The 25,380-nt window shown below is 38.6% G+C and overlaps 1 protein-coding gene and 1 long non-coding RNA gene across 5 annotated transcripts in view; one reads left to right on the top strand and one right to left on the bottom strand.

Moving 5' to 3' along the window:
* Positions 1 to 770: 770 nt before the first annotated feature.
* Positions 771 to 23,493, bottom strand: CCDC39 (coiled-coil domain 39 molecular ruler complex subunit). Of its 3 annotated transcripts, none has more exons than XM_075418272.1 (20): positions 23,442 to 23,493; positions 22,279 to 22,521; positions 20,889 to 21,035; positions 19,695 to 19,853; positions 18,636 to 18,728; positions 18,422 to 18,550; positions 16,503 to 16,694; positions 14,816 to 14,919; positions 14,356 to 14,488; positions 10,948 to 11,142; positions 10,072 to 10,236; positions 8,620 to 8,757; positions 7,058 to 7,266; positions 5,672 to 5,795; positions 5,105 to 5,264; positions 3,846 to 3,952; positions 2,415 to 2,555; positions 2,089 to 2,268; positions 1,774 to 1,862; positions 771 to 1,104 (listed from the first exon to the last, which is right to left on the bottom strand). In XM_075418272.1, the coding sequence occupies exons 2-20, from the start codon at positions 22,387 to 22,389 to the stop codon at positions 942 to 944; spliced, it is 2,739 nt and encodes a 912-aa protein (XP_075274387.1). In that variant the 5' UTR covers positions 22,390 to 22,521; positions 23,442 to 23,493; the 3' UTR covers positions 771 to 941. The 3 variants fall into 3 exon arrangements, with proteins under 3 accessions (XP_075274387.1, XP_075274385.1, XP_075274388.1); XM_075418270.1 differs by lacking the exon at positions 23,442 to 23,493 and adding an exon at positions 22,816 to 23,238 and having other exon boundaries at positions 22,279 to 22,398; XM_075418273.1 differs by lacking the exon at positions 23,442 to 23,493 and adding an exon at positions 22,816 to 22,843.
* The window catches only part of LOC142361133 (uncharacterized), a 47,993-nt gene continuing 45,690 nt past the window's right edge, over positions 23,078 to 25,380 (top strand). For both annotated transcript variants that reach the window (XR_012763663.1, XR_012763662.1), the window contains exon 1: positions 23,078 to 23,369. This is a non-coding gene — a long non-coding RNA (uncharacterized LOC142361133). The remainder of the gene's footprint in view (positions 23,370 to 25,380) is intronic.

Here is a 25,380-nt window from a genome sequence, read left to right as displayed (position 1 = left end):
TTCATACTGGTGCACTGGTTATATATGCTGCAGGATAGAACCCTCCAGTATCTATGAAGGCAAGTGTATTACATTCTTTAAATGCATCAAACGTTCTCTAAGTAATGTGAAAAAAAAACCAACGGAAGTGGAGGAAGAGAGAGTTTTAAAACTGTGTTTATTGTCTTGGTAAGTTCAAGCTTGGGCCTTTGGTTTTTGTTTGAGGTTTTTTTTGTTGTTAGGTATTTGCTTCACAAGCAGCTTGAAGGCAGTGTTTGTATTGCTATGGAAAAAGTTACACTCTATTTACAGTGAGATCTCCAAAGATGGTTGGCAGGATACGCCAAGGAACCAACGTCTGGCACACTATACAACGCCAATTGTACTTCAGCTGCAAGTTTTCCAAGTAATTCCATAGATAGAGGTCGGTTGCAAAAAAGCTACTGTGTAATTTTGAATAGAAAAAGTACAGTTTTACTGACTTCAATCATATACTGTCATCTTTTGATTAAGATATGACCTGAGATGACTACTTGATTAATAGTCAAGGTTGATCTTGAAATGAAGCATACATTGTCTTTCCTGGGTTGTTGCACTGTAATCTAAAACTGTCTTGACAGCAGTGAAGATACCAGTTCACTAAAAGTAATGGCTTTAACATAACTCTCCTTATCATTATGAGCAAAATGAATTAATGGCTTCTGAAGTGTTTTGTGGATCTTGAGTTCTCCAACAGCAAAATGAGAGAGTAATTTAAAGGTTAATTTATTTTATTATATAAAAGACACGCTTAACACTTCTCCTAGATAATTTATTGCATACTGTATAAGAAAGTTGAAACGTACGGTTCTGATAGAAATTAATGCTAAGATTGCCAATAGACCTTAAAGTTAAGTTACAGATTAATCCATTAAGAAGCCTTAACTAATGTGAAGCCTTTACCATGGCCTTCAAAAGATTACTTAAGACTTTTTTTTGCCTTTACCAATATTAGAGGTGCTAGCTCTGCTGGATGGCTGTGAACTCCCAGCAGCTGCTTCTGCAGGAGTGTTGATAGGCAAGCTCAGATCTATGACTTTGAGCGCCGAAGTCTGACTAGAGCCTGAGCTTGTGCTTCTAGAGGATCTGAAAAACAAAAGTTTACTCATCAGTATACAGAACTCCCTACATGTAAAATAGAGCTGCTGCTAATGGTGGCTTACAGTGAAGCCCCCTGGCAGCAGTGTTTATTCTAGGTAAGGTCCCCTACAAAGATCTTAGTAGACATTACGACTAATAGCTTAAGTAAGCTGTGGGAATGTTGTCAGATTGCAACTGATTCAACATGTTATGTGCACTATTAGTTTAATACATGTTGAACAAGGGGAAAAGGTGTCAGTAAAAGCATACACGTCTGTCTACCCTATTTAATAGGAAAGGGAGCTCACACTATCAAGTGCAAAATGTGGCTGGAGCCCAAATTTATGCTTTTATAACATAAAACCACTTTTTAACTAGAGCACAGTTAGCAAAAGTAAGTGTAATTATCTGTAATTATGGTTTTAAACTGTGATGGATGCTGAAGTAAACTTAGTTGAGTGCTAGAAAAATCTAGTAAAGGGTGGAGGGTATAAGGAGAAAGTTTTTATAGTGTTCAGGAAGATTGAGAAGACTTTCAGGAGTGAGGAATTCTGTCATTTAGGGACTAATTTTGCTGTTTTAAGCTTTAACTTAAAAAAAAAAAAACCACAAAAAAAAAAAACCACAAAAAAAACCCGAAAATGTCAAACCTCAAAAAACATTGGTAGCACTTACCTGGTAGAGGCTAGTGAGCTTTGTGTGGATGGTGATCGAGAACTTTGGCTACCAGCAGCAGAAGCAATTGTAGGAAGCTCTAAATTGTACTAGAAAATTTGGAAAGACAAACAAAGTTGACCTAATGGTTGTATAATAGGACTGGGTATAGCAGGAGGGTTTATAATCCTTTGTATTTGAAGAGATGTTGAAAGCGGATGAACACTTTTTCCTGTTTTACCATAAGTATAGTTTAGGAGTTGCCCTTGAAAGACACTCATCATTAGACTACAGCTATCGATCATGATTTTAGTGGCAGTTAACTGGAAAGCTCACCTGATGAAAGTACTTTTGAAAGGGTGTAATTAAATCAGCATTTGCTTCTAGAATATCAGCTAACCATTTGTCGATGGTTCTGTTGAAGCTTTTCAATTCACAAAGATCAATGTCTCTTTCTTCCTGTGTTTTTGTTTTAGTTTTCTTCAGAGACTGAATTTCTCTGGATAGTCTGGAACACTTTTAACACAAATATTTTTAAAGCATTACTATTATGAGAATGCAACACTTTTTCAGAAACCTGCTACATTTTAAGTTCCATGCTTTTAACCATACTACTGTCTATCACTGTGACATTAGAAGCTGTCATTAATGAACATACAGACCTGTTTTATAACCCTTTCTAGTTTTGGCTTCTGTTCGTCTATGTTTTTGTTCAGCTGCAAAGTAAGAGCTTGTTTTTCCTTGTTCTGCTCTTGGAGGAGGGCCTTCTGCTTCAGTACTGTATCCAAATTTTTTTCCATGTTCTGCAAATTCATTTGAACAGGAGTTTTAGTTTATAAAGCAGTTCTGATATCCTTTCACTTTTTTGTATTGCATTGTGGAAGGGTCTGTTAGCGGTACTACTTCCTTCTAAATGTAGTTCAAGCAATCAGTAATAACAATAACACAACTCAACTTTCTGCCTATCAGTTTAGTGGATGAATACCTACCTGGATAAAGAGACCACCAGGTGATTTACATATCTTAAAAAAAATACTTTAAAGGTACTATTAATGAAGTTTTAAGTATGTATTTTCAGATGTGTCTGGTAGCAGTGTCTAAAAAGGATTTACTTGGCACAGTACCAACTATTGCAGTGCCTATCTTACCAGTGCAAATTATCCCAAGAAAAATAGCAGTGTTTCTCGTGGGGATAGATGGATACTTTTGATTGGAATTAATAAAATCAGCTCTGTAAGTGTGGCTCTGTTTCTTTAAAAATAAAAAGGTAGGAAGGGGTAAGCTTTAACACCTCATTATATCCTAGGACTTACTCCATGATGAAGATAGTGCCTCTTTAATTTCAGATATGTTACTTCTTAAGTAAGGTATACGTCCTGTGGTGACAGAATAAGCAATAGGGATGCTTGTGACCTGTATCCAGTGACTCAGGGCTTAGAACAATTGTGTGCGATATAGGAGGGTGCCTTTGGCTTCTGCTACCTAAGAATATTTTAACTAATATGTCACGCATCAGAGTTAAGTGTTGTTCTTTCTGAAGGGCCAAGTGGGTTTTTTGATAACGAGGGGAACCAAGAGTAAGTCCTTGATGTGGAGCTTCAACACAGGCTAGCCTCCACCTGCACTTAGCAGGCTGAGCAGTAAGTTAAGAGTCAGCTAGCCTTCTAATAAAACAGAACACATTCTCCTAGAAGAAGCCCAAGACCTAGATGCCAGGGTACACCAGATGTGTGGATTTTAATCTCTGCAATACTGGCCAGGATGATACAATATAATAGTGTATGCTACACAAAAATACAGCTGCTTTCTTGGATGCTAGAACGGAGCATCTGTCAGCGTGTATCTGGGATTCAGAAACTTCTAGCTGTATGTGACTGAAAAGCCTGAAGTTTCATTGTGATTCACGAAAATCCAAATAAGCGCTCAATTTTTGAAAGGAGAGGTAGAGCCATCTAAAAAATTGTATCCATTCATACAAAGCACAGGATAGAAAAGAACAGGCAAAAATTTGTCCCAGGGTTTCCTATGCTTTCAATAGAATGGTTTGTATGAATTTAGCTACATGCTGCAGCCTTGACTTGCTTGTATTTTACCTGGAGATCTTCCTGAAGTTCCTTGATCTGTCTTTGTTTGTGTCTGTATTTTTCATCAGCAGCCCTTTTTTCCTCCTCTAGTTTCAGTTTTTCCTCATACTCCTCACCTGTGATCCAAAACAATCAGGCAGCATTAATGCTGGACAAGCAATGTATACAACTCAGTTTTTACTTCAAAATAAGTTGCACTTTAAAGTAACTGCAGCACAGAGTATTACTATGTCAGTGCTGGGAGTATTACAGAGACCTCAAGGTTTAAGGTTGTGTGTTTTTTTGTTTTTTTTTTTAAATACACTACTACTAATTCCAAATCACTGTGAAAAAGTAAATGGCATCATTAGAGAGAAGGATTTAAGAGCTACTGTTTCCAGAGCCAGCAGAGGGCACAAAAGTTAAATAATTGAATATTTTTCTGGAATTAAGTTGATGTAATTTCTCATGGTGATGCTGCTTTTTATAAGCTAAAGTAAGAAGGTCCACTGAAGGAGAAGAAGCTTATGCAGTCTAAGCGGTAACAGAAACAACAGATGAAGGTATTTTCCAGAATTCTGAGGAATTTCCAATATCCAAAAACTTGTAGTAAGGTAGTCCATACTTTAAAATCTGCTGATAAGACACTAAAATAGTGCCGTTTAACTTTTCCTCATCATGTCCCCAGATGATGGGTTACTACTTCCCCGCCCCATGTGAAAATGGGAGGTAGTGATGGCATAGCTAAGGGATGGTTCTCCATCACGCATACCTAAGCTGCCTGCATAGTTGCTCTGGGTACAGGTTTGTGCCCAAGCTGGCTCTACCCTAAGGCCAGCAGCGGCACAGCTTGTTCTGCTTCTGTAATTTGAATTAGTAGCTATGTGTGATGCAGCACTACAGAGAACGTAGTCCTCTTTCTACTGGGCAAAATTTTATCCACTAGACTTGTGTACTTCAGTGGGTGCTCCTTTCCTCTCAGTAATGACTTTTTTTTTCCTTAGAAATTATGCTTTGCCTCTTCTGACTGTTCCTACTTATGACTATTCACAAAATTTAGAGATTTTCACATAAATCAGATGGAAGAACATAAACATTAGTTAATTATGCCTCACTGCACTTTCTTCGGTGCTTATGCTGCTGAACTATTTCACAGTAGCATGCAAATTACACTCCCTGTTGCTACTATCAGTTTAGTCTCTCTCTGTTATTCATTCTTTTGTGCCATGGAACTTCCCCACTATATACCTGTAAGTCATACAGCGAATAGCAATTTCTATTTTACATACTTGTCTCGGTGACTTCCTTGAAAGAGTTTCGGTAATTGCTGTTGCAGTTGTTAAGTATGCACAAAGTGTTTTCCAGAGCTACAGTTTCTTTTTCAGCTTTGCAGATCTTTGCATCTAAATCATCACGTTCACGTTGAAGTGCTTCCTTTTCTTGCGCAGCCTGAAAGTAAAGCTGATACTTTAGGTGACTGCATGCATACTGAAAATATTAGGACAATTACACAGAAAAAAATATCTGCAATATTTAGGGGTTAAAATCCTAGGTAGATATGGGGCTTATCTGTGTTGTCAGGCTTGAACTGAGATTTGAGGTACTAGGTAACTGAAAGGAGCAGTTACTTGCAGTATTGGAAGTTCTTTGAGGTATTTTGTCAATGTGCAGTTCATTATAGGTATCTGCCTTCCCATCTCTAAGCCCACAAACTCCTGATTAGCAGTGTCCAGTTGTGAAATAATTAGACTGAAAGTAAGCAATAGGTAAGGAGGTTGTCTTAGTTACTTGAATAGAACCCAGGGAAAGCTATTGCTTAAATAGTTGAAATACAAGGAATTATGTTACTAAAATACCTTAATTACATAGTAGGTCTGAGTTTTCTCCTCTTCTCCTTCAGGTGGCATCATGGCAACAGTAAGAATTTCATATCTGCATCTCAGTTTATCAATTTTATTTAGGCGGTCTTGCAATTCAGCACTGATTTATTTTGGGGAAAAAAATAAATGGGTTGAGAAGGTGTTTGTCTGGTAGTGTTTTGTGGGCAGTTCTTGCTATAGCAGCTTCAATTACCAGCAGCCTGCCCACGTACAAGGAGGCAGGCAGGGCAGCAGTTGTGCTGCTACTGGTTTTTGTTGCTTTCTGTGTTCTCCCAGCCACAGACGTGCATTTTTCTGGTTACCTACGCTTCTCTTGCAGTTCTAAACAGAGTATAATTTATTTTCATATTCCAGCTCACTGCATCCTGGGAGGCTGTGTCACAGTCCTCCCCAAAAATTTTTTAAAGTTTGGCATTTAAATGCTACAGCTGCACAAGCTGCCCCCTGCTGATATTATCTTAATATTGCCACTACTAGAGGAGCGTAAGCAACAGTAGGCAACAACCCCAAATCAAATTACATGGAAGTATCAATTAGCTGTGTAATTATCAAAGGAAAAAAGCCACACAGTCTGCACTCTCGGTGAGCAGTTAAGCTTCAGTCACACTAAATCACACTAATTTCCTGTTGCGTGGGGTGTGGTTAGCAGAGGAGTGAATAAAAAGCCTGCCAGATTTCAGCAGTTCAGCTGCTGAAGCATTGATTTTTGGCTGGATATAGACACTGAGATTTCAGAGCTAAAACTGTCCCAGATAGTTTGCACTGATTATTACAAAAGGGAAAAGTTACTTCATATGTGGTTGCTTTATAAGAGGGTACATTCATAATTCAGAAGATTTATTTGTTACATAGGACACACAATGGAAATCCCAGTTGTTAAAAAGGAAAAAAAAACCAAAAACAAATAGACTTACTGTATGAGTCAAAGAAACCACAGTTTTATCAAGTAGTTGGGAGTGAACCCTCTTTAAAAGCAATTTTTCTGTTTCAAATACTTTGTTGTAGCTTGAAACACAGTTAATTCACATTTCCTGATTATTTTGAAAAATGCAGGGTCACACATGTGACATTTACTCTAAAAAGATGTCTGCAGCTGAGGTTTCCCCTCAGTACTGTAGAGGATCATCACTAACAGAATAAGCAGTAATGTCTTGTTCACGAAGTGGTTAAAGCTGTAGGCTGGATTTCAGAGAAGGGATCTCTTGCTAGCCTCAGCTGTCTCAGTATATAACTGAGCAAGTGATTTCATCCTCAGTATCTCCAGTTGGTGAAATTGGGTAAAATGCTTCTCTTTCTCAGTAAGTCTCCATGTACAAGATACTCAAAAAAAGGTACAAGGTTGATTTTCATAAGAACAGTTACCTTATGCGTTGCCGTTCCTGATCCACAAGTCTTATCTGGGAATCTAGCATTGCCTTATGAACCTTAATTTCCTCAGTTCTTTCTGCTATGGCTTTCTTTAACTCCAATTTTTGTTTTTCCAGTGTTAGAACTTTCTCTGTCTTATTGCACAGAGTATCTTGAAGACGGTTCAATTCTAGTTTTAAGAAATTATCTTTGACCATCATCTCCTAAGAAATGCCAAAAAGGTCTCAAAATAAGAAAGTATTATTTTTAATTCAGATATTTATAACAGTTAATACGTTAATGATTTTTTTATAAAGCATCCGTTATTTTTATCTTTTATATATACAACTGTAAGACTCATTTTGCTTTGTATTTAAAAATGTTCTCAATTTCTTATTTGTTAACAGTTTACAGGGTGACTGTGATATGGGTAGATTGTTTCCTGAATGGTTTTATGCAAATTCATCAGACTTTCTAATTCAGACCGAGTTATGGGTTGCTAGAATTTTCCATCTACAACTTCCTTTCAGTTAGCATTACGAATGGTAAGACTATAAAGGTGATTTCAAAGAAAATAAGTGGACCTGAACTTCCTGGAGCAGCTAATATCTGGCTTGAACCATTATAACTGTCTTGGAATATGTTCTAGCTTCTGCAAGTCTACAAGTCATGTTGTTACACGAGCAAATTTATATATGCCAAAGCTCCTGAGAAGCAGCAATTGGTGAACTTCATTAGCATGCAAACACTTTGAATCATTAAAAAAAAATCTCCTATGGATCCCAGACTCTGTATCAGTTCTTCTCTGAGTTCTTTTATGTCATCAGCTTCTTTCTTTTACTCTCCTGAGTTTCATCCCCAAAGAAAAGTTCCAGGTTAGGGAGTTTTCACTGAGGAGCAAGTGCACCAGTTAAGTCGACAGCAAAACTCTTCCCCCTGCAGCTTAGACCCTGTGTTATTCTACGGCCTCAGTGCTTCCTTTACAAAGGCTGGAGCTTATTGCAGGAAAAAACGTGCAGTAATTAGAGGATTTGGAACTGGGGTTTTTTTGTTTATCAAAATATGGGGAGAAGGACTTCCGTTTTACCTCTAGTTCTTTAAACTGGAATATAGATAGACCCAAACAGTCTGCAGGAAAAATCTCGCAATTTAGTAACAAAAATGAGCCAAATTTATTGGTTGGCATCGCAGATTAAGAATAAAAATTGAGTGCTACATAAAGATGTCCTTGAACAGTACATTTTCTATTTTAAAGGCAATTGTTTCTCAGAAAAACAAAACAAAACCCCAAAAACCACTGACCAGGTGGATAGTGTGGTATAAGTAATGTGTGATCAAATTGATAACCCAAACTGCTGTCTACAGAAGAGACATAACACTGCCTAGTAAGAGAATAGTGATAAAAAGTATGTCAGAGTTTACGAAGGAAGGTGTAAGTCAAGAAACTATGCAGAGGGTTCTTATGGATATCATGATGTAGCACTGTAGGCAACAGCCTTTAGATCAAGTCATGAGTTGACGTGTTTTAAAAACAAACAAATGGGCTGTATTAGTAAAGCTGCAAAATAATACTGTACCTGCTTAATGGCTTTGGCTTTTTTTAACTCCTGGTCTGATCTCTCATTGACAAGCTTTAGTTCATTTATCTTGATCATCATAGCACTTGTTTCTTCTCCTGTCTTATTCATTGCTCTCTTGATGAAGTGGACATCACTCTGTTCCAAATAAGTTACATCTTATTTATTTCACTGAATGTAGGTTGCAACAAAAGCTACTAGTTAATTTTAGATGAGGTATTTTTAAGTCCTGGAACCATCATCTTCTGTCCATATGTTGCTCTGTGAACAGTGCCTACAGCATTGCAGTCCTCAGGCAGAGTGCTGTTGCAATGTTAAATGTCATTGCTTGCTTTATTTGGAGCGTAGTAATTGTTATTTATACGATATAGATCTTTCAGTCAACAAGACAATTCTAATATAATCCTGTGTTTTGGTCTAGATAAAATCTCCTGGTATGTCTGACCATGACTTTACTATTCGTAGTTCATCTTTATAAAACCATCTGTCTTTGATAATACTCCAGAGTATTAATAAATTCCTGGAGTTGTGTTTCAATGTTTGATTGTACTTGCTGCTCAAATTTTGCATTGTCTCCAAACTGAAGTGTAGGCACCAGCTGCCCAACGTTAAACCTTGTTATCACGTGGATCTCCAGTTAAAGGGCTCTCCTATAAGCAGTTTTTTCCCCTCACTAAAACTGATTTTTTTCTTAACTATCGCTTTGAGAAACCAGTTGCGATGTTTTACTAAAAACCTGACTTTTGCCTTTGTATGGTTTCTCTTTGAAAAGAGGTTTCAAAACATGCTAAAATGTAGCTGATTAATAAACAAATACATTTCTTATAAAAAGAAATTATAAATTGGCTACAGAATAACTGACTGGTTCATATCTACAAGAAAGGTAAGTGCATTTTTGTAGAGAATTCATGATGGTCACTGGATAGTGGAAAACCAGAGGACAAGCATGTATATGCAAAATTCTCACAGGGGAATAAAGATAGAAAAATAGTGTTTCTGAATTACATATCCGGGTGAGGTCAGCTATCTCAAATACTCTACCTTCAATTCAGTAATGTTGCTTTGTACAATTTTAAAATGCAACTGTACTTGTAATTTTACGGAAAATACAAAAGCAAGCAGTAGCATCACAGAATAACATTCTCTTATTTTTACATGGGCCTAAAGATAAATTCAGACATTTGCAAGCAGTCAGTCACATCTTGAAATGGAAGCTAAGCTTGCCTTTCCAACATTTCAACGCTTGTCTTCCTGCTGAGGTATCTCAGTTGTGCAGTAATGACCTATTTTTCTGGAAGGTATAGTGAATGTACAAAGTTTTCCACGCAGGTTACACAAAGTTCAGATATCTGTTAAACTAATACCAAGTTATTAATTAATAAGACCGAATCTACTTAATTCACTGAGGTTTCTACATGTTACACAGTCAACCTGGTGTTCTAAGGAACTTGCCTGAAGTTTCTTGTGCTGTGCATGTAAAAGATCATATGCATTTTTCTTTTCTTCCAAGGTTTTCTTAAGTTCAGCAACTCTTGCTTCTAAAACTTGTTTTTCATCTGCATTAACCTCCCCTTCTAACCGTGACAGCCGTCTCTGTACTTGCTGAATATAAAAATCCTGTTAAAATAATTTTTAAGAGAATTAGTAGTCTGAAATAAGCAATTATAGCCTTCCATAAAGCTAACACACTGGATATAAACTTGGATCTAAATGTTGGCTTTAGGACAGTCACCCAATTAAGCTATTGTTTTATAATAATTTATGGCTTATAGACCTCATTAGCAAAATATTCTTAGATAACTGATGTGCAGTGAGGGTTCAGGAGTAATCTTCTAGAAGAGTAACAAAGCATACTCAGCACAGTCTGCTGTAGGGAAGCTTACAGTGGAGTTGCCATTTTGCTGTCACCAGTGGATGCTGATGTAAAAGCAAATTTTCAAAGTGATGCATAGGAAATATGCACAAAATCCAATTAGTAAATAACAAGATTTTGGCATGTACCTCTTGTATTGCTTTAAAAATTTGCCCCGAGGTGTCTGTGGTTCAGGGGGATCAAAGTAAAGAACAGATCTGAGAAATTAGTGGGAAAAGCAGCAGATCCAAAAAATAATGAAATATGCAAGCACGTAATGTAGGCGATACTATAGCAAGTTTCAGTTATTTTAATTTTATCCATACAGCTAGAGACAGAAATAAGCACAGACCTCAAATTATACTGCGTGGCATTTCCAAAATGGTAGGATGTTGACAAGGATTACAGAACTCAAGCAATTTATCCTCATTAGAACAAATAAACAACCATAGTATGAAAGTATGTTAATGTTTTACCTGGTTATATATTAATTCTTGTTGTTTTATTGCATCTGCATCGAGGGTGCGCAGACGAGACTTAAGATTTTTAAGTGATGTTCGACATCCCTCAATTTCCGCTAAAACACACTTCTCTTTATCCTTCTGCACCTTTAACTCTTGAGTCTTCTTGAAAAGTAGTTCTTTTAACTGGTTCACTTCTGTTTCTTTTTTCTGGTGACAAATCAATCATTAAGTAGTAAGTAATTAATCACATAAGAATTAATTTCTGAGAATTACTTGCTTTTATTAATCAAATATAGGAAGATGAAAAGATTTCAATACTATATCCATTAATATGAACACGGAATTTCATAGATCTTCAAAATGGTTGGCAAGAAAAGTCTTTGATGTAAAGAAAAACTAATCTGTTTGTTTTTTTTTAACATGGATCCTACCCTACTATTAGATGACCTTGTTTTTTCCATTATGGGAATGCTACTCTCTTCAGCCTTTCAGAAAACTAAACTCCTGTCATCCTTTGAAAAAAAACCCCTCCTTATTGCTTCTCATGTATGTGAGTATTTGGCGAAATATAATACAAAGCTTTTCAATGGTTTATTAAAACTTGTAACTGTGTATGCACATGTGTACGTAAGTGTGTTTACATAAATGGGAATAATTTTGTTTGAAAAATTAATTGCACATTTAAAAATCAGTTCCTTATTCTCAGAGGTAAGTTGCCATTATCACCTAAATCAGTGCAGGAAATGTGATTTTCATAGGGTCTGTTACAGTAAGCCAATGCTGAATATTTTAGGTAACCTGAAATGTACTGAAAGCAAACAAAATTGAGATTATTTTCTTTTTATAACCCTAACAAGCAAGACAACTTTATTCTTTCCCTTCCTCCTTCCACCCCCTGACCCAAATAACCAAAGTCATTCCAAAGCTCATGCTGTTCAGCATGCTAGTTTCCTGCAAGGTACACCTCTAGAACGATTGATCACAATCCTGTTCCAGAAGACTCATTTACATTTAGCTCAAGTCTGGTACAGAGTTTGAAGGTGCACATTTAAAGTAATTTAGTAAGACACCTTAGAATTCACTTTTCTACAGTGATTAAAAATGTGCTTATTCTTGATTTTATGTGTGTATGTTGTGAAATTTGCTTGTGAACGATCTTGCTGGCTTTAATAATAGCAAAAGATAACTCCTTCTTTAAGAGTTCATAATCACATTCTACCAAACAGATTTTTTTTTTTTTATAGTTGAACTTGCTGTAAGTGCAATTCCAAATCTAAAATTCAGAAAGTAAAAGGCAGGTGTAAGTTTAGTATGAAATTGTTATGGCCTGTAGCATTTTACACTGGTGTCAGTGGGCTTTGGATCATGCCTGAACAAAGGAATTTAATTTCAGAAGTAAACTGGTTTTGTGCATGTGCCCAATTCTGAGCTGTATTCCTGAAGCTACTGACAATGATGAATTCGTCTACTAAAACTGGATCATGATTTGTAGTCTTTCTTGCATATCTAAATTAATTTATTTAATAGAAAATTCTTCTCTCTCTCTGAGGTTGTTAATAGAGATAAGAGATACGCTAAGCTTCTCTGTGCAACAGTGTTTCACCACAGATTGAAGTATCACAGAACTAAAAGCACAAAATGGTGACATTTCATCCACATTATTCCTGTAAATATCTCTGCACAGTAAATTAATAGATGCAGCAAATAGCCATGTGTGTCTAATGGTGATTGAAAGCATGCTTCCAACCAATACATTACAGACATTGTTCAAGAACTGTTCATCCCAGTTAAAGTACTGCCCCGAAGCTGTGGAGCTGCCAGGCTCAATGTCATCTTAGGTTATCTGCCACAGACGCAAGCAGAGTAACCCTGCTTACAGCTTAGCCACCCTGGTAACGGTCTTAGGGAGAACTAAGGTTTTCATTTTAATGAAATGTTGTATCATTCCAGCTTGTTTTCAATTTATCTGAAAAAACAAAACAGTAAGGCAGGCCTGTAATTTAAGAAACTCTCTATATAGTTTCTGTATGTATATCTAAAATGTACAGTTAATGCCTGTGGAGCTAAAAAGTTTGAAAAATAACGCTCAATCTACTGCAAGGGCTTATTTCACATACCGGCTACAGGAAACATAGTATGGGGGGGGGCGGAGTCTACAGTGGTATACAGAGACACAGCTTTGTTGTCACTTGTGTGGGAACACCTGCTGTCACATTCATTTAACCTGGTCATCTTACAGTAAAGAAAGCTTCAGCAGATCCAATACTCAATTGTCCAGCAAAATGTTAAAAAGAAATTGCATCAAGTTCAGTAAGAAGCTAAGTAGTAAAATACTTGAAGAGAATTAGTAGCAAAATGACAAAACGGTAGAAACATTTCCTGAAAGGCATGAAAGTTGAGATGATTGCATTACAACGTTCCATTTATGCAAAAGCCCTCTGCAGTTCATCAGATGATAATGAATTAGGATGTTTTTATTCCTATACTTAATTTGCACCATAAGAATTGGGGTTTGAATTAAAAAAAAAAAATTAGAACACATGCATGTTAAAAATAGTCACCATATTACAGCTTGTACTTGCCACTTCCCAGATCAAAATCTTTACTCATCATGAAAATGAAATCTAAAGTGAGCCAGTAATTATTTGTCTACAAGTTAGATGTATCAGAGTGTCATGTAGTAGAATTAAAATAATAGAGGGCACTAAAACAGCCAAATCTGATTAAGAGATTTCAAACTCTTTTTTAATCCCAGTTTGCCAAATTCATAGCTGTTTGCAGGTCTCTAAGTTTTGATGGTGTTCTACTAAAGCCAAGAAGTTTTCAGCAGTAACATTACTGAAAAGTCATCCTGACAAGACTGTCACTCCTTAACAACCTTATTGATGGGAAACTGATAGAAGTTCAAGGACCCTTGCTCCTCAGCAGCCCATAAACCAGAATGTTTGGAGATATAAAGTCCCAAAAGAGGTAAGCAAAATAAAAGATTTTGAAATTTTTCCGTACTGTTCCAAAGCAGAAGCAAAACATTACTATATAGCAAAATTTGCCACGTTCCCGTGAATAACTTTTATTTAAATTTAGTCAAGAAGTTCTAAGTAGCTTTTCACTGATGTCAGCGGGAAATGCCCTGTTCAGTACACTGATGCAGCCAGAATACTGGTTTACCTCCGATCTGTACAATGACAGTTCCACTATCCTATGTTGATAAATGGGGAATTCTGAATTACTTATCTTCCTCCAGAGTATTCCCAACACAGATACTGATATATCTGCATGCACATTACTTCATCGTTTGATGAAATCGCTACATGTCATAGTAATAGTTACATTCCATTTCAATCTATAAATGTTTGTTCTAGGTAGAGCTTGCAAACTGAAATCAATCCTCATTTGCAGAAACCGTGAAAAACAATTTACCTTGACAATTTTTTCCTCTTCTTTTAATATTTCCTCCATCCTGAAAGCTTTGTCTTCTGAACTGAGTGTCTCCTCAGTCACAAGCTTCAGCTTATTGGAAAGATTTGCATTTTTTTCTTTAAGAAAGCTTAATCTAAACAAAATTACATGATTAATAAGTTGAATGTATGTTGCATATACAACACTGCCAAAAACAAGTAGCACACCTTACTGAGCAGTTGCCTAATAAGGCAGGCTAAACCTTAACCTACGATAACCAAGGCCCTAACTGATTTTTTTCATGCCCTTTAAAAACAAGGATTACTAAGAGTATTTCCTTAATTGAAACTATGGAAGACATGAAGTAACCAGAAAGTTGGAGGCTTTAATCATCAACACTATTTAAGATTCTTTGCTAGCTGAAGGATTTGATTGTATTACTAGTCCTTACAAATGATATTTTAAAAGGTCTGTTTCTTACCTGGCTTTTTTTTTCTGAATGTCTTTCTTCGTATTGGTTACTTGTGTTCTCAAAGATTCTAGGTCAGCAGCAGTTCTGTCCACAGTGGATTTCAAAGCATCCAGCTAATAAATTACAAAATGGAGCAATCAAGTTCTTATTTACTTTGGTACATATCAGAATATTTAAAATTGTAAGGGACCTATTTATTGGAAAGTATTCCGTTTCTTTTTAAGTATTTTCCAAATGAGAAGTACTACAGATTCTGAGGTGCTGTAAATTGGCACAGCTAGTAAACTCAATAGACTAAGTTACATAATCTGAATAATGGGGCAAAATACTTAAGAATACAGAATGAATTATGAAGGTGCTATGGGCTGCAATTGTTGTCCAACAGCATCTGTGTAACTATGGTTTTATACAGCACAGCTGACTTTGAAGAGGTTCTTTGTGAACACTGATACCCTCATGTATCTGATGAATATTTCTAATTCAAACTTTGCTGGGTACATAAAATTATTTTTATTAAGATAAGGGAACACTGTGACAAAAATACACAGAAATTTAATTTGGTAAAAAATACAGGACAGCATACACTCATTAAGCAGGATAGGAATGCTTTACAGTCAGTAGCTTATTAGTCTTCACAGTGTAATTGTCTTCACTTTCACAGATGAAGAAACCCGATCAAGGGTATACAGCAGACGTCTCTCTGCACCAGAATGAGAACCTGGGAGGTCACAAGTTGTCAGCTGAACTGTAAGTCTGGTTCTTTCCTTGTTTCTCACCTGCACGCCACAGATGTTCTAACACCTAGTAATGGCAGACTGTGGTTGTTATCACATTATGTAGTATTAATTGTGAAAAACTTCAAGCAAGAATCTCACAGCTTAGAGATGAAAACCTACCAATTCTGTGGACCCTCACATTTGCATGAATTATAGGGTCATCTAATACCCTACACCTTGTTTGAGCTACCTACAGTTTAATTAGGACATCAGTTTATGAACCACCCACTACAGAAAGGCTATCCAAAGTTAAGGCAACAGCAAATACAGTTTTTTTAAAAAAACTCCACGCTTGCTGCGTAGCCCCGTGTCACCATTTTCTTGTTGAGAAAACTTACTAAGGTAATACAAGTGCATTCCTTCTCAACAGAGCCATGAGACTTGAATTACCTCTTAGAAATACTTTCAAAGGCATTTCAGTGATTAAGCAGTGCAGTTCATTCCTAGCTTTAAGTGAAGATTAAATATAAGAAACAGTATGAACTAGAAAGCCACGTGAAAGTGTTTGGTTTTTTTTCCCTAGCATTTTAACCTGACTACAAGGCCATCAACACTCACTTCTGCAAGCACAGGATAGGAATTTGTCTGGAATCCAGAGATTTCCCTCTTTATACAATACTGCAGTGCATGTGTGCTAAAGGCAAGACACGCCTCCTTCTGAAGCATTTAAGAGATAATTCATCCCTTATACCAACACAACAGAGAATACAAGCCAGTCTCTACACCACTGTCAATGAAAGGATTAAGTTGGGGGTTCAGATCCCAATAATCATCAGTAGATTGAAAGAGCGGACATTTTGTTGAATTATTAAGAGTCTAGTATAAAAACAGAGAAAAGCAAATGCTGTTCCTGTATTTCCTCCATCTAGTCAAGAGTTAGTGTTTCAGTCTGTTTTTCTGAACTGTTTGGTAAGCCTTACCTCATCCTGCAGCTGAACCCTGTAAGTATCCTGAGTTTGATACTCATTTCGGAGGCTGGCAGCTTCCCGTTCAGCAGAAGAAATTTTCTTTTCATATTCCATATTATTAAGAGTTTCATTTACCAAAAAGGAAGTCTTATCCTTCAGCACAATTTCCTTCTTTCTGATCTCCTGTTTTATCTCTGTTATTAGCTATCAGGATAAAAATATTTTAGATTCACTTGCATTAGTTAGGATGTGTTAGCTTAACACAGGGCACAACCAGAAGATAGACTGCTATTAAGACTACTCTTTGCATGAGACAGCCCAGTTATCACATCGTTCTTAAATTATGTTATTCCACTAATACATGACAACACAAAATACTGCAGTTGTTTTGGATTGGAAACTTCCAAAATATTCCAATAATTTCAAAAACCCGTAGCACTATAAACTTGTGTGAAATAAAAATATTTTTGATTGAATAGGGAAAAAAACAAGCTATGTGAACAAAACTTCAGACAGACTTGAAACAGAGGAAACGCATGAATAAAATTACCAACAGTAGTGATGCTTACTTTAGCTGACAGATTTATAGCTATTCAGTGAAAACTGGATATTTTGAAAGGTTAAGTAAAAGATTAGCTACTGGGAAAATTATACTGTAGTTCTAATGTAAAAAAAAAAAAACCTACATCTGTTTACAAAAGCATCAGTAGGACTATTCTATGGACTACTAATATATGAAAGGTTGGTCAGAGCTGAGGTTTTTTGTTTGTGGTGGGGTTTTTTTTGTTTGTTTGTTTGTTTGTTTTTACATCTGTTTGTTCTTTGCAGGAATCTTCTGTCCTGAAATACTATGAAATCCAAAATATTTCACCTAAATTAGTCCATTATATTTTCTGTTGGGTAGTATTTCTTCTGGCTTGTCATTTTCTATTATTATATTTTTTGAGTGTTATATCTTAAGTCTGTTTAAACCATGTTTCTGCTCAGGCTATACGTAATACCTATATAGGCAACTTAATTGCTATTCTTTCAGCAGGAAAATATCATACTAGCAGAGCTAAGGATTTAGGTAGAGCCTTCTTGTACATGCAATTATGCTTTTACCCCCTTCAAAAAAGCCATTGTTCCTTTGGAATCCACATTTATAAAATTTTGCTCCACACTGATCCTTCAAGCTTTTCTGGTGCATCTGTTCTATCACCCTGCAGAACTTTCCAAGGAGTTCACACTTCTGACAGAGCCAGGATAAACTACACTTTATGTGTACCTCTTGCCATTGTACCGTCTGTGCATGACACTGACAAAACCAAGGAAGACTATGCCTTTTGGAAATTAATAGTAACTCAGAACGCCTGCCAGGATCTTTTTTGATTAGAATAGTGCTGCTGTTTCTCCCCATTTGCAGAATATACTTAAGGACCAATTTTTAACCTTAATGTGATTATTTATCATAATTCTGACAGGAATGTTAGTCATGCATTTGTTCACAGAGGTAGAATTCAATTCTAAGTGTTCTATTTTCTTTCTTATATTGCAGTCCAGATGCAGAATCCCCCCTCCTTGCAGGTGACTGGCCTTACTCTCTAAGAAACAGTGCTCCCTCTTGTTGCTTCGTAGACCGAAGGGAATACTGAAACTGGCACGCTCTGCATTTTCCAACGACCTTGAGACTGAAAATTAAACCTTGTGTAGTATTGAGCAGAGCACCATTACTTACACTGAGAGATACTGCTTTCAAAATAAATTCTGCGTAGATTTCAGTAATAGCTGAACTTTGAAACACCTTAATAAAATACAGAGGTAAACACAAAGAGAACACTCAACATCTAAAATACCCAATCATTCTTTGTGTGACTGGCAAAATTCCTATCAATATCATAGACACAAAAGGAGTCTGATTTACTGATATGGATCAGTTACAGCAGTTTTACCAAAGCACAATGATCAATCTGTTGATCTCTTTTCTGCATCTGTTGTATAGCATTCTCCCACTGCCTGATGACTTCTTGCCTTTCCTGATGAACTCTGCGAAAATCTTCAGCTGTCTTGTCAAGCTCTATCTGTTTAAAAGAAAGCACCCCCGTGATTTCTGATTTTAAAAATTTCATACATAACAAGATATCTTCAAGAACCTTAAGTACAAACCTGAGCTGTTATGGTTTCTGTAAGTTCATTATCAAGAGATTTGCGCTTCTGATTTGCTTGCATGGTCAACTTTTCTACTTGAAGGGTTAATGCCTGAAATGAAAGGATACGGAAATATCATGTATGTGAAAACAAATATATAATGTCTTATAAATTCTTAAAGTTCTGCTACAGTTGGGGGGGAAATTACTGAGCCATCAATTTTATCATGTTTTAGAGAATAAAAAACCCGAGAATCTAGCCTCCCAAATTTTTGGTCATACAAGAGGCCATCATCTCTTGTCAGCCCTTGGGACCAGACGGGAGCTAGACCAAAGTAACCCTCCACCACACATAAATGTGTACACGGTGTCCTTAGCATCAGCTATCTCGCTTTACTCTTCCTACAATGCTGTGTGACTTGCTAACATAAATGATATCAGTGAGACTGTTGGTGTAAGCTAAAGTGTTTGGGTTAAGTATTCAATGAGTAAAAATCAAATTTCTCCTCCCTGTATTTAAAGGCTCAAAATAGTATTAACCAGGGTGACGTATCTCTAAATTAATAACATACTTGAGAACTAACCCTTAGAAAGTCTGCACTTGTGACCGGGGTGTCTATTTATACCGTCTTTCATTATTCCAGGCAGCTTTACTAAAGCAGCTGTATTTTGTTCTCAGTAAAATTGACAAATTCAGTTCTAATGGGAAAATCTACACTATTCGTCCATATTTGGCGTGCATTTTTGAACAGACTCCTCTCTTAATTCAGTGGCACTGTTTTCTAGACTTTATTGTCTATTTGTGTACAGAAAAATTAAAACTTCAATTTTACCCAGATGAACTGAACAAACAAATTAATGTCTTCAATTATGCCTTTCACCTTTTGTAAAACCTGTTCTCTCTGACCTGTCAAACCTCATAGGGAACTGCACTGTTGTGCTAAGTGGAAACCAGTTTAAAAGTCCTGTTGTACAAAATCTTGTCTCCCTCTTACCTGACTTAATAACATAACGAAGTCTTCAAGTGCTAAAATGATTCTCTGGTTTGTCTCTAAAAAGTGCTGTCATTTCTACTTACTCCTAGTTTCCCTTCATCTTGTTGCGCGTACTTCTGGATTGTGATAGCATCATTATCTTTACGATTTGATTCCTTTATCCAGCTCTCCAGAACTTCCTCATCACAGTTCATCTGTTGTTTTAATTTTTCTAACTTCTTCGTGGTTTTACTTATAGTATTCTAATAAAAGTAGAAATAAATCAAAGAGTTGAAATTAAATGTCTATTATTTTCTTTGAACAGTAACTGAAACCACCAGTTCAAGCTACTGTAACAAGTTTACACACATCTTGTTGTCAACAGAACTGCTAGTTTTCTTTTTTGTTAACTGTCTACTGTACTTGAGGAATGCTAATAGACGTCCTGGTCTTAAAGAAGAAACAAAGACAATAAGTTACCACAAACTTAATATGCAAATAATTTTAAACAGGTTTTTAAGTCAACCTCTGGCAAGATATACCCATATGCAGGATATTTATTCCACATAATAAACTGATCCGAGGCACCATAGGGTAAAGTTTGTCCCTCACACACAGAGGCCCAGTTCTTAGATCCTTATTCTGCGTATCAATTTACAAATGGCCCCACATGACGCGAAGAGACTTCTGACACAAATATGAGAGAATCTGGATCCAGCTGAACGACAAGGATATCTTCATCCTGCTACCCATTCTGAGAGACTGGAGATTACAAATGGACTTATTGGGAAGAAAGAGAGCAAGTAAAAAAAAAAAACCAAACAAATTATTCATAGAAAGAAAAAGAGACAGTTCCATTAAAGAGAAAAACACCTGTAATTAGATAGCATTAGGTTACTTTTTTTTTAACGTAAAGCAAATTTTTATCTCAAAATCATGCTCCAAGTTTATTTTATGTGGAGAAGATGATTTGCCACCAACAATTTCATTTGTAAACCATAAAGAAAATACCTGCGAGGATTAACCAGATGGTGATATGGGTGTGTGGCTGTATATCTGCATTAAGGACATTATCTAGTTAATATTTGCTAAGTCGTGACCAGTCTATGCAAGTAGATCCTCAGTGTCACTCTACTTGCCTACACAGGGAAAAGCACATCCAGATCATCTATTACAGTTTATAAGTTTTAATTATAATTAGCTATTCTTGACTTATACTATTAATTCTCTAAGTGCAAGTGAGGACAAGTCATAAAATCTAATTACGAGTGCTCTCTGACAAAAATTCTAAATCTTACTTCTTGACTGTTTTTCTTTTCTCTCAAGGAAACTGTTTCATCTTCCAGTCGTTTAATCTCACTTTTGAGACGTCCACATTCTCTCTCAGCCAGGGCCTTAAAGTGTTGTTCAGTTTCAATTTCATTCTCTCTGGCTTTGTGAAGAGACTAGAGAATAATATAGTTCAGCATTTTACAATAAACAAAAGGCACATATCAACAAAACCCCCTTTTTTCGCATACAACCAAATCCCAAGTCAGCGATGGTATGATTCTGTCATGTAAATATCAAGAGTTTTCAGAGCAACTTTATTGTCTGCATTTTAGGATCTCAAATAATATGTGTTAGTGGTGGCCTCGCCAATGGTAGGTTTGCAGTTGGACTTGATGATCTGAAAGGTCTTTTCCAACCTAAACGATTCTGACACACATTGTATTGTATGAGATATCAACTTTTATAGCCCTAAAAAAATCAGTTCCACCCACGATTTAGAGTCTTAATCTTTCAAAATCAAAATCTTAGTCTGTGATCACCAGTGGCTTTACATCAGATTCGGGAGGCAAAGCCAAAGAAATAATTTTATTGTTTAGTGCCGAGACAGACCACCACCAGGCTGGCCTATAGCAGCATCTCTATATAGTCTTAATCTTTCTGATGAAAGTGATTTAACAGGGGTTTTCTTCTTTGTATAATAACAAATCTATTACTTACTAAAAGCCACTGTTAAACAGAGAATAGTATGTGCTGCCTCTTTCCTAAAGTGCGGATTAAAACTTTAATCTAGCACAAAAAAGATCAAGTTGTCTAGCTGCAGGTAAGTTTCTTAAGCCTTTTTCACCTGAAAGGTGTGCAGATTTGACTCGGGACTTTAGAAATCTAAACCTCCCGTTGTGGCCAGTTAACTCAGAGTGTAAGTGAAGATTTGCACCTTAGCCATCTCACTTCTCTTTTCATGTCAGTGAATTAACTCTCCACTAGCATTTCACAATTAACTCTGGATCATTATAAAGATTATAAATTTGTTTTTCCCTTACGCTGATGTTTTATTTTCCTTGACCAAATTTTTCTTATTATCTACAAAAGTCTCAATTAATGAAGAATTCTAAAATACATCCTGCCTGGCTTTCTTCTAGATACAGTCATTGGACCCCGGATGGTCTTTCTAACGACGGTAAGATAGTATCGCTGAGATCTACACTGTAACTTTCGCCTCCCGTGGCAGCACCGGAATAAGGGCCTGAGGAGTCTCCAGCAAAGCCGGCAAAATCCATCGCGCCACCAGCCGCAGACAGGCACTGCGTTAGGATCTCAAATATATGTATTGGTGGTGGCCTCGCCAGTGTTAGGTTTGCAGTTGGACTTGGTGATCTGAAAGGTCACAAAATGGATCTGCTGGGGGTAGCGGTTTACCTGCATGAAGCTGAACTCCTGCCTCACGTTTTTCAAATGCGACGTCATTGCTTCCATCTGCTCTTCGAAGCCGGTCAGCTCATTTTGCAGGTTTACCTTCTCCTTTTGCATCTTCCGCAGCTATTTAAAAGTTAGGGTGGTCACGGAACTATTTGTGGTTGCTCGCTTATTACCCGCAACTACTTCAGAACGCAGCCGCGAATCAAACGCTGTAAGAGCTGTGCGCTGTCTTCCTCCCCAGCACTGAAACGAGACATTTCAGAGGAAAACGCGGAGCCTTGCGGGGGGCCACGCCGCCCGCCCCCCGCCCAGCACCCCGCGGAGGAGCGCGGAGCGGTGCCCCGCGGCCCGCACCCACGCCTGAGGGCCGGCCCCGCGGCCCGCGCCCTGAGGCTGGCGGGGAGGGGCAGGGCGGCGGCGGCCCCTCAGAGCCGCGGGGCCGGCCCGACGGCTCCGCGCCCTGGGCGGCGGCGGGGACGGCCCCGCGCGGCCGCTGCCGGATCCCGCTCCCTCCCCAAGCCGCGGCCCGGCGCTCACTTCGTCCTCCAGCGCCTTGTTCTCCGCGTTGGCCACGGGGACGGCGTAGCCATCGTCCCAGCGGAGCTCGGCCAGCACGGAGGCGATGGAGCGGCTGCCCGCGCTGTCCATGGCCGCTGTGGGAAGGGGAACCGCGGCGTTGCCGCGCGCCTTAGCAACGGCGAGCCCCCGGCGGCCGGCCGAAGGGGAGGTGGCCGAGGCGAGAGCCGCCTCCCGCCCCGCCCCGGGCCCGCCGTTGCGGCCTCTGCCTCCGGGTTCTCGCCCCGGCGGCGTCCGCGGTCTGGTGGGACCCGGTGAGCCCGTAGGGAGGGCTGCCGCTCGCCGGGCTGCCAGAGCCGCCTGGGGCCGGGAGGGGCAGGCGCCGGGCCCCGTCCCCTCAGCTGACGGGCCGCTCGGGGCGCCAGGCTGCGCCTCAGCCGGGCGGGGCCGGGGCTCGGGGCGGGCCGGGTAGCTCACCCGCTGCGGGGTTCCCTCATGGCGGATCTCCAGCAGGGTGCGCGGGACCTGGGCTGTTTCTGAGCGGGCCGTTGGCGTTACCTCCCGGCGACACACAGGTGGGTCCCCTGAGCTAGAGACTGCCTTCAGGTGACCATAAACTCCATATCCTATATAAACTTAGGCGTTACCTTTTTGAACCCGTCCGTACTTTTGGGTTGCAGATCTTCCTGTGCCGCTGAGTTCCATCCTCCGCAGATGGAGGAAGGAGCGCCTGCCTTGGGAGGACGCGCAGTCTGGCTGCAGAAACCCTTTGTGCCAGACTGTTTACTCCATTGTCTGGATGAAACGTCTGAAAGGACACTAAAGGCGTTAAAGTGTTAAAAAGTGCCCAAGCAAAACAGCAATAAGCACCAACAAATGGTTGGGAGGTGGTCTGGGGGAGCGAGGAGTTTGCAGTGAGGTTTGTTATAAAACATGGGCCTATGGCATAGTAGCAACACTGACTACAGCAGGAGACATTGATTTTGCTAGATATCTGCATAAGTTATGCAATAATATTTTCAGAGAAGAAAAGATCACTGAAGGAACAGTGGAAGTCAGGCCTGTTGAGGATGCACCAAAATAGCCGCTTGCAGGATGGTGCAGGTGATTGCTGGTCTGCGATTGTTTGTCACTTCACTGATCACCCCCCTGAGAAAAGTCTTGCATTATTCTTAAAAATATTGAAAGAAAAAAGAGGAGCAATGTGAGGAGGCAACCTGATTTCTTAAAAATAGACGAATGGTGCATAGCTCAGTGCCCCAAGCTACAACAAATACAGAGGTTGTGAGGAAGATCTTTTTTGCCTCTGTTGTCTGACGTGGCACAGTGGGCCATGGATGGTTCTAAGATGAGCTGAATCGTATTTTTGAAGAAACAAGCTTGGCAGTCCTGGTAAACAACAGGAAAATGTAGTGGCTCGAGACAGTAATAGGCAGCAAGCAGCCTCCCGTGACCCTTGTGCTTGCCCTCTGGAAAGTATGAAGTTGTGACGGCCAAAGCCCTCTTTTGATCTCCTTGCCGTACGCTTTTACAGTCTGCAGCTCTGTGATGATGTCCGTCTGATGCTGAGAATGATGTGCAGAGTATGGGTAGTGTCTTCCAGAGGAATGTGGAATGGTTTGACCTACATTGCCAGTGTGGACAAGACAAAGATGGTCATCTGCAGGAGGACAAAAGATAATGGAGATGTATGTCCATTAAGAAGGGAAATTTCTATAGGCAGAAAAATCAGGCTTTTTAAGATAAATGTATTCTTGATTCTAGTATATGTGGAGGAGATTTCTAGAAGACTGACATGTGAAGACAGCTGGCTTTTCAGAAAGAATTCTTAGGAGCAGCAGCTGTATCAGACACTGTATCAGAAATGGGGATGAGCACAAAAGGGATCAGTGCAGAGGTGATGCATTGCTGTGATAACAAGGCGGAAGCTCCACCTGTTTGGAAGGTGTCAGGTGAAAGGGCTCCTGCTAAGTACTGTGCTCTTTGACCCGCTGGAGGGTAGCGTGCCAAGAGCTAGGTATTGCGGAGTGCCGTTAGGTGACCTGACTCAATGAAAAGGTTGAATTCGAAAGATACTACAAGCTACTAGAAAGACAGCAGAGACTACAATGGCACATCACTGTGTACATACGAGGGGCCCCGTCCTTCCCTACCCAAAATGAGAACCTCCTTTTACTCACTGTCTGTGAAAAGTAAATGCAACTCACCTTCCAGGGATTTTAAATTAACATCTGTAATGTAATATGGCATTGCAGTGATGAGCACCTGGTAATCTTGTTTTAGCCAAGCAAGCATCCACTGAAAAAATGGTAATTTATAATCATGTACCATAATACTTACATGCAAGGAACCAAATTAGATCAATCTTGATGCAGTTATTTAAAACACGTACTGAACTTCTGAATTTTTGTAATCATAAGTGCTTTGTTCATATGTTTTTGTGAGTACAGTATTTATACGTAGTGTCTGAAAACTATAAAGTGTTATATGAGTGAAGAGTATTATTTCACAATTTCCATGGAAATTCCACACCCCTTGATTTCTCTTGTCTGATCCTGACTAAACAAATGTCCATGATATGCTTTT

The sequence above is a fragment of the Opisthocomus hoazin genome, chromosome 4 (genome assembly GCF_030867145.1).
Source record: "Opisthocomus hoazin isolate bOpiHoa1 chromosome 4, bOpiHoa1.hap1, whole genome shotgun sequence".
Classification (NCBI taxonomy): Eukaryota; Metazoa; Chordata; class Aves; order Opisthocomiformes; family Opisthocomidae; genus Opisthocomus; species Opisthocomus hoazin.
The sequence above is the reverse complement of the archived record's forward strand: the minus strand, read 5'-3'. Positions and strand labels throughout refer to the sequence as shown.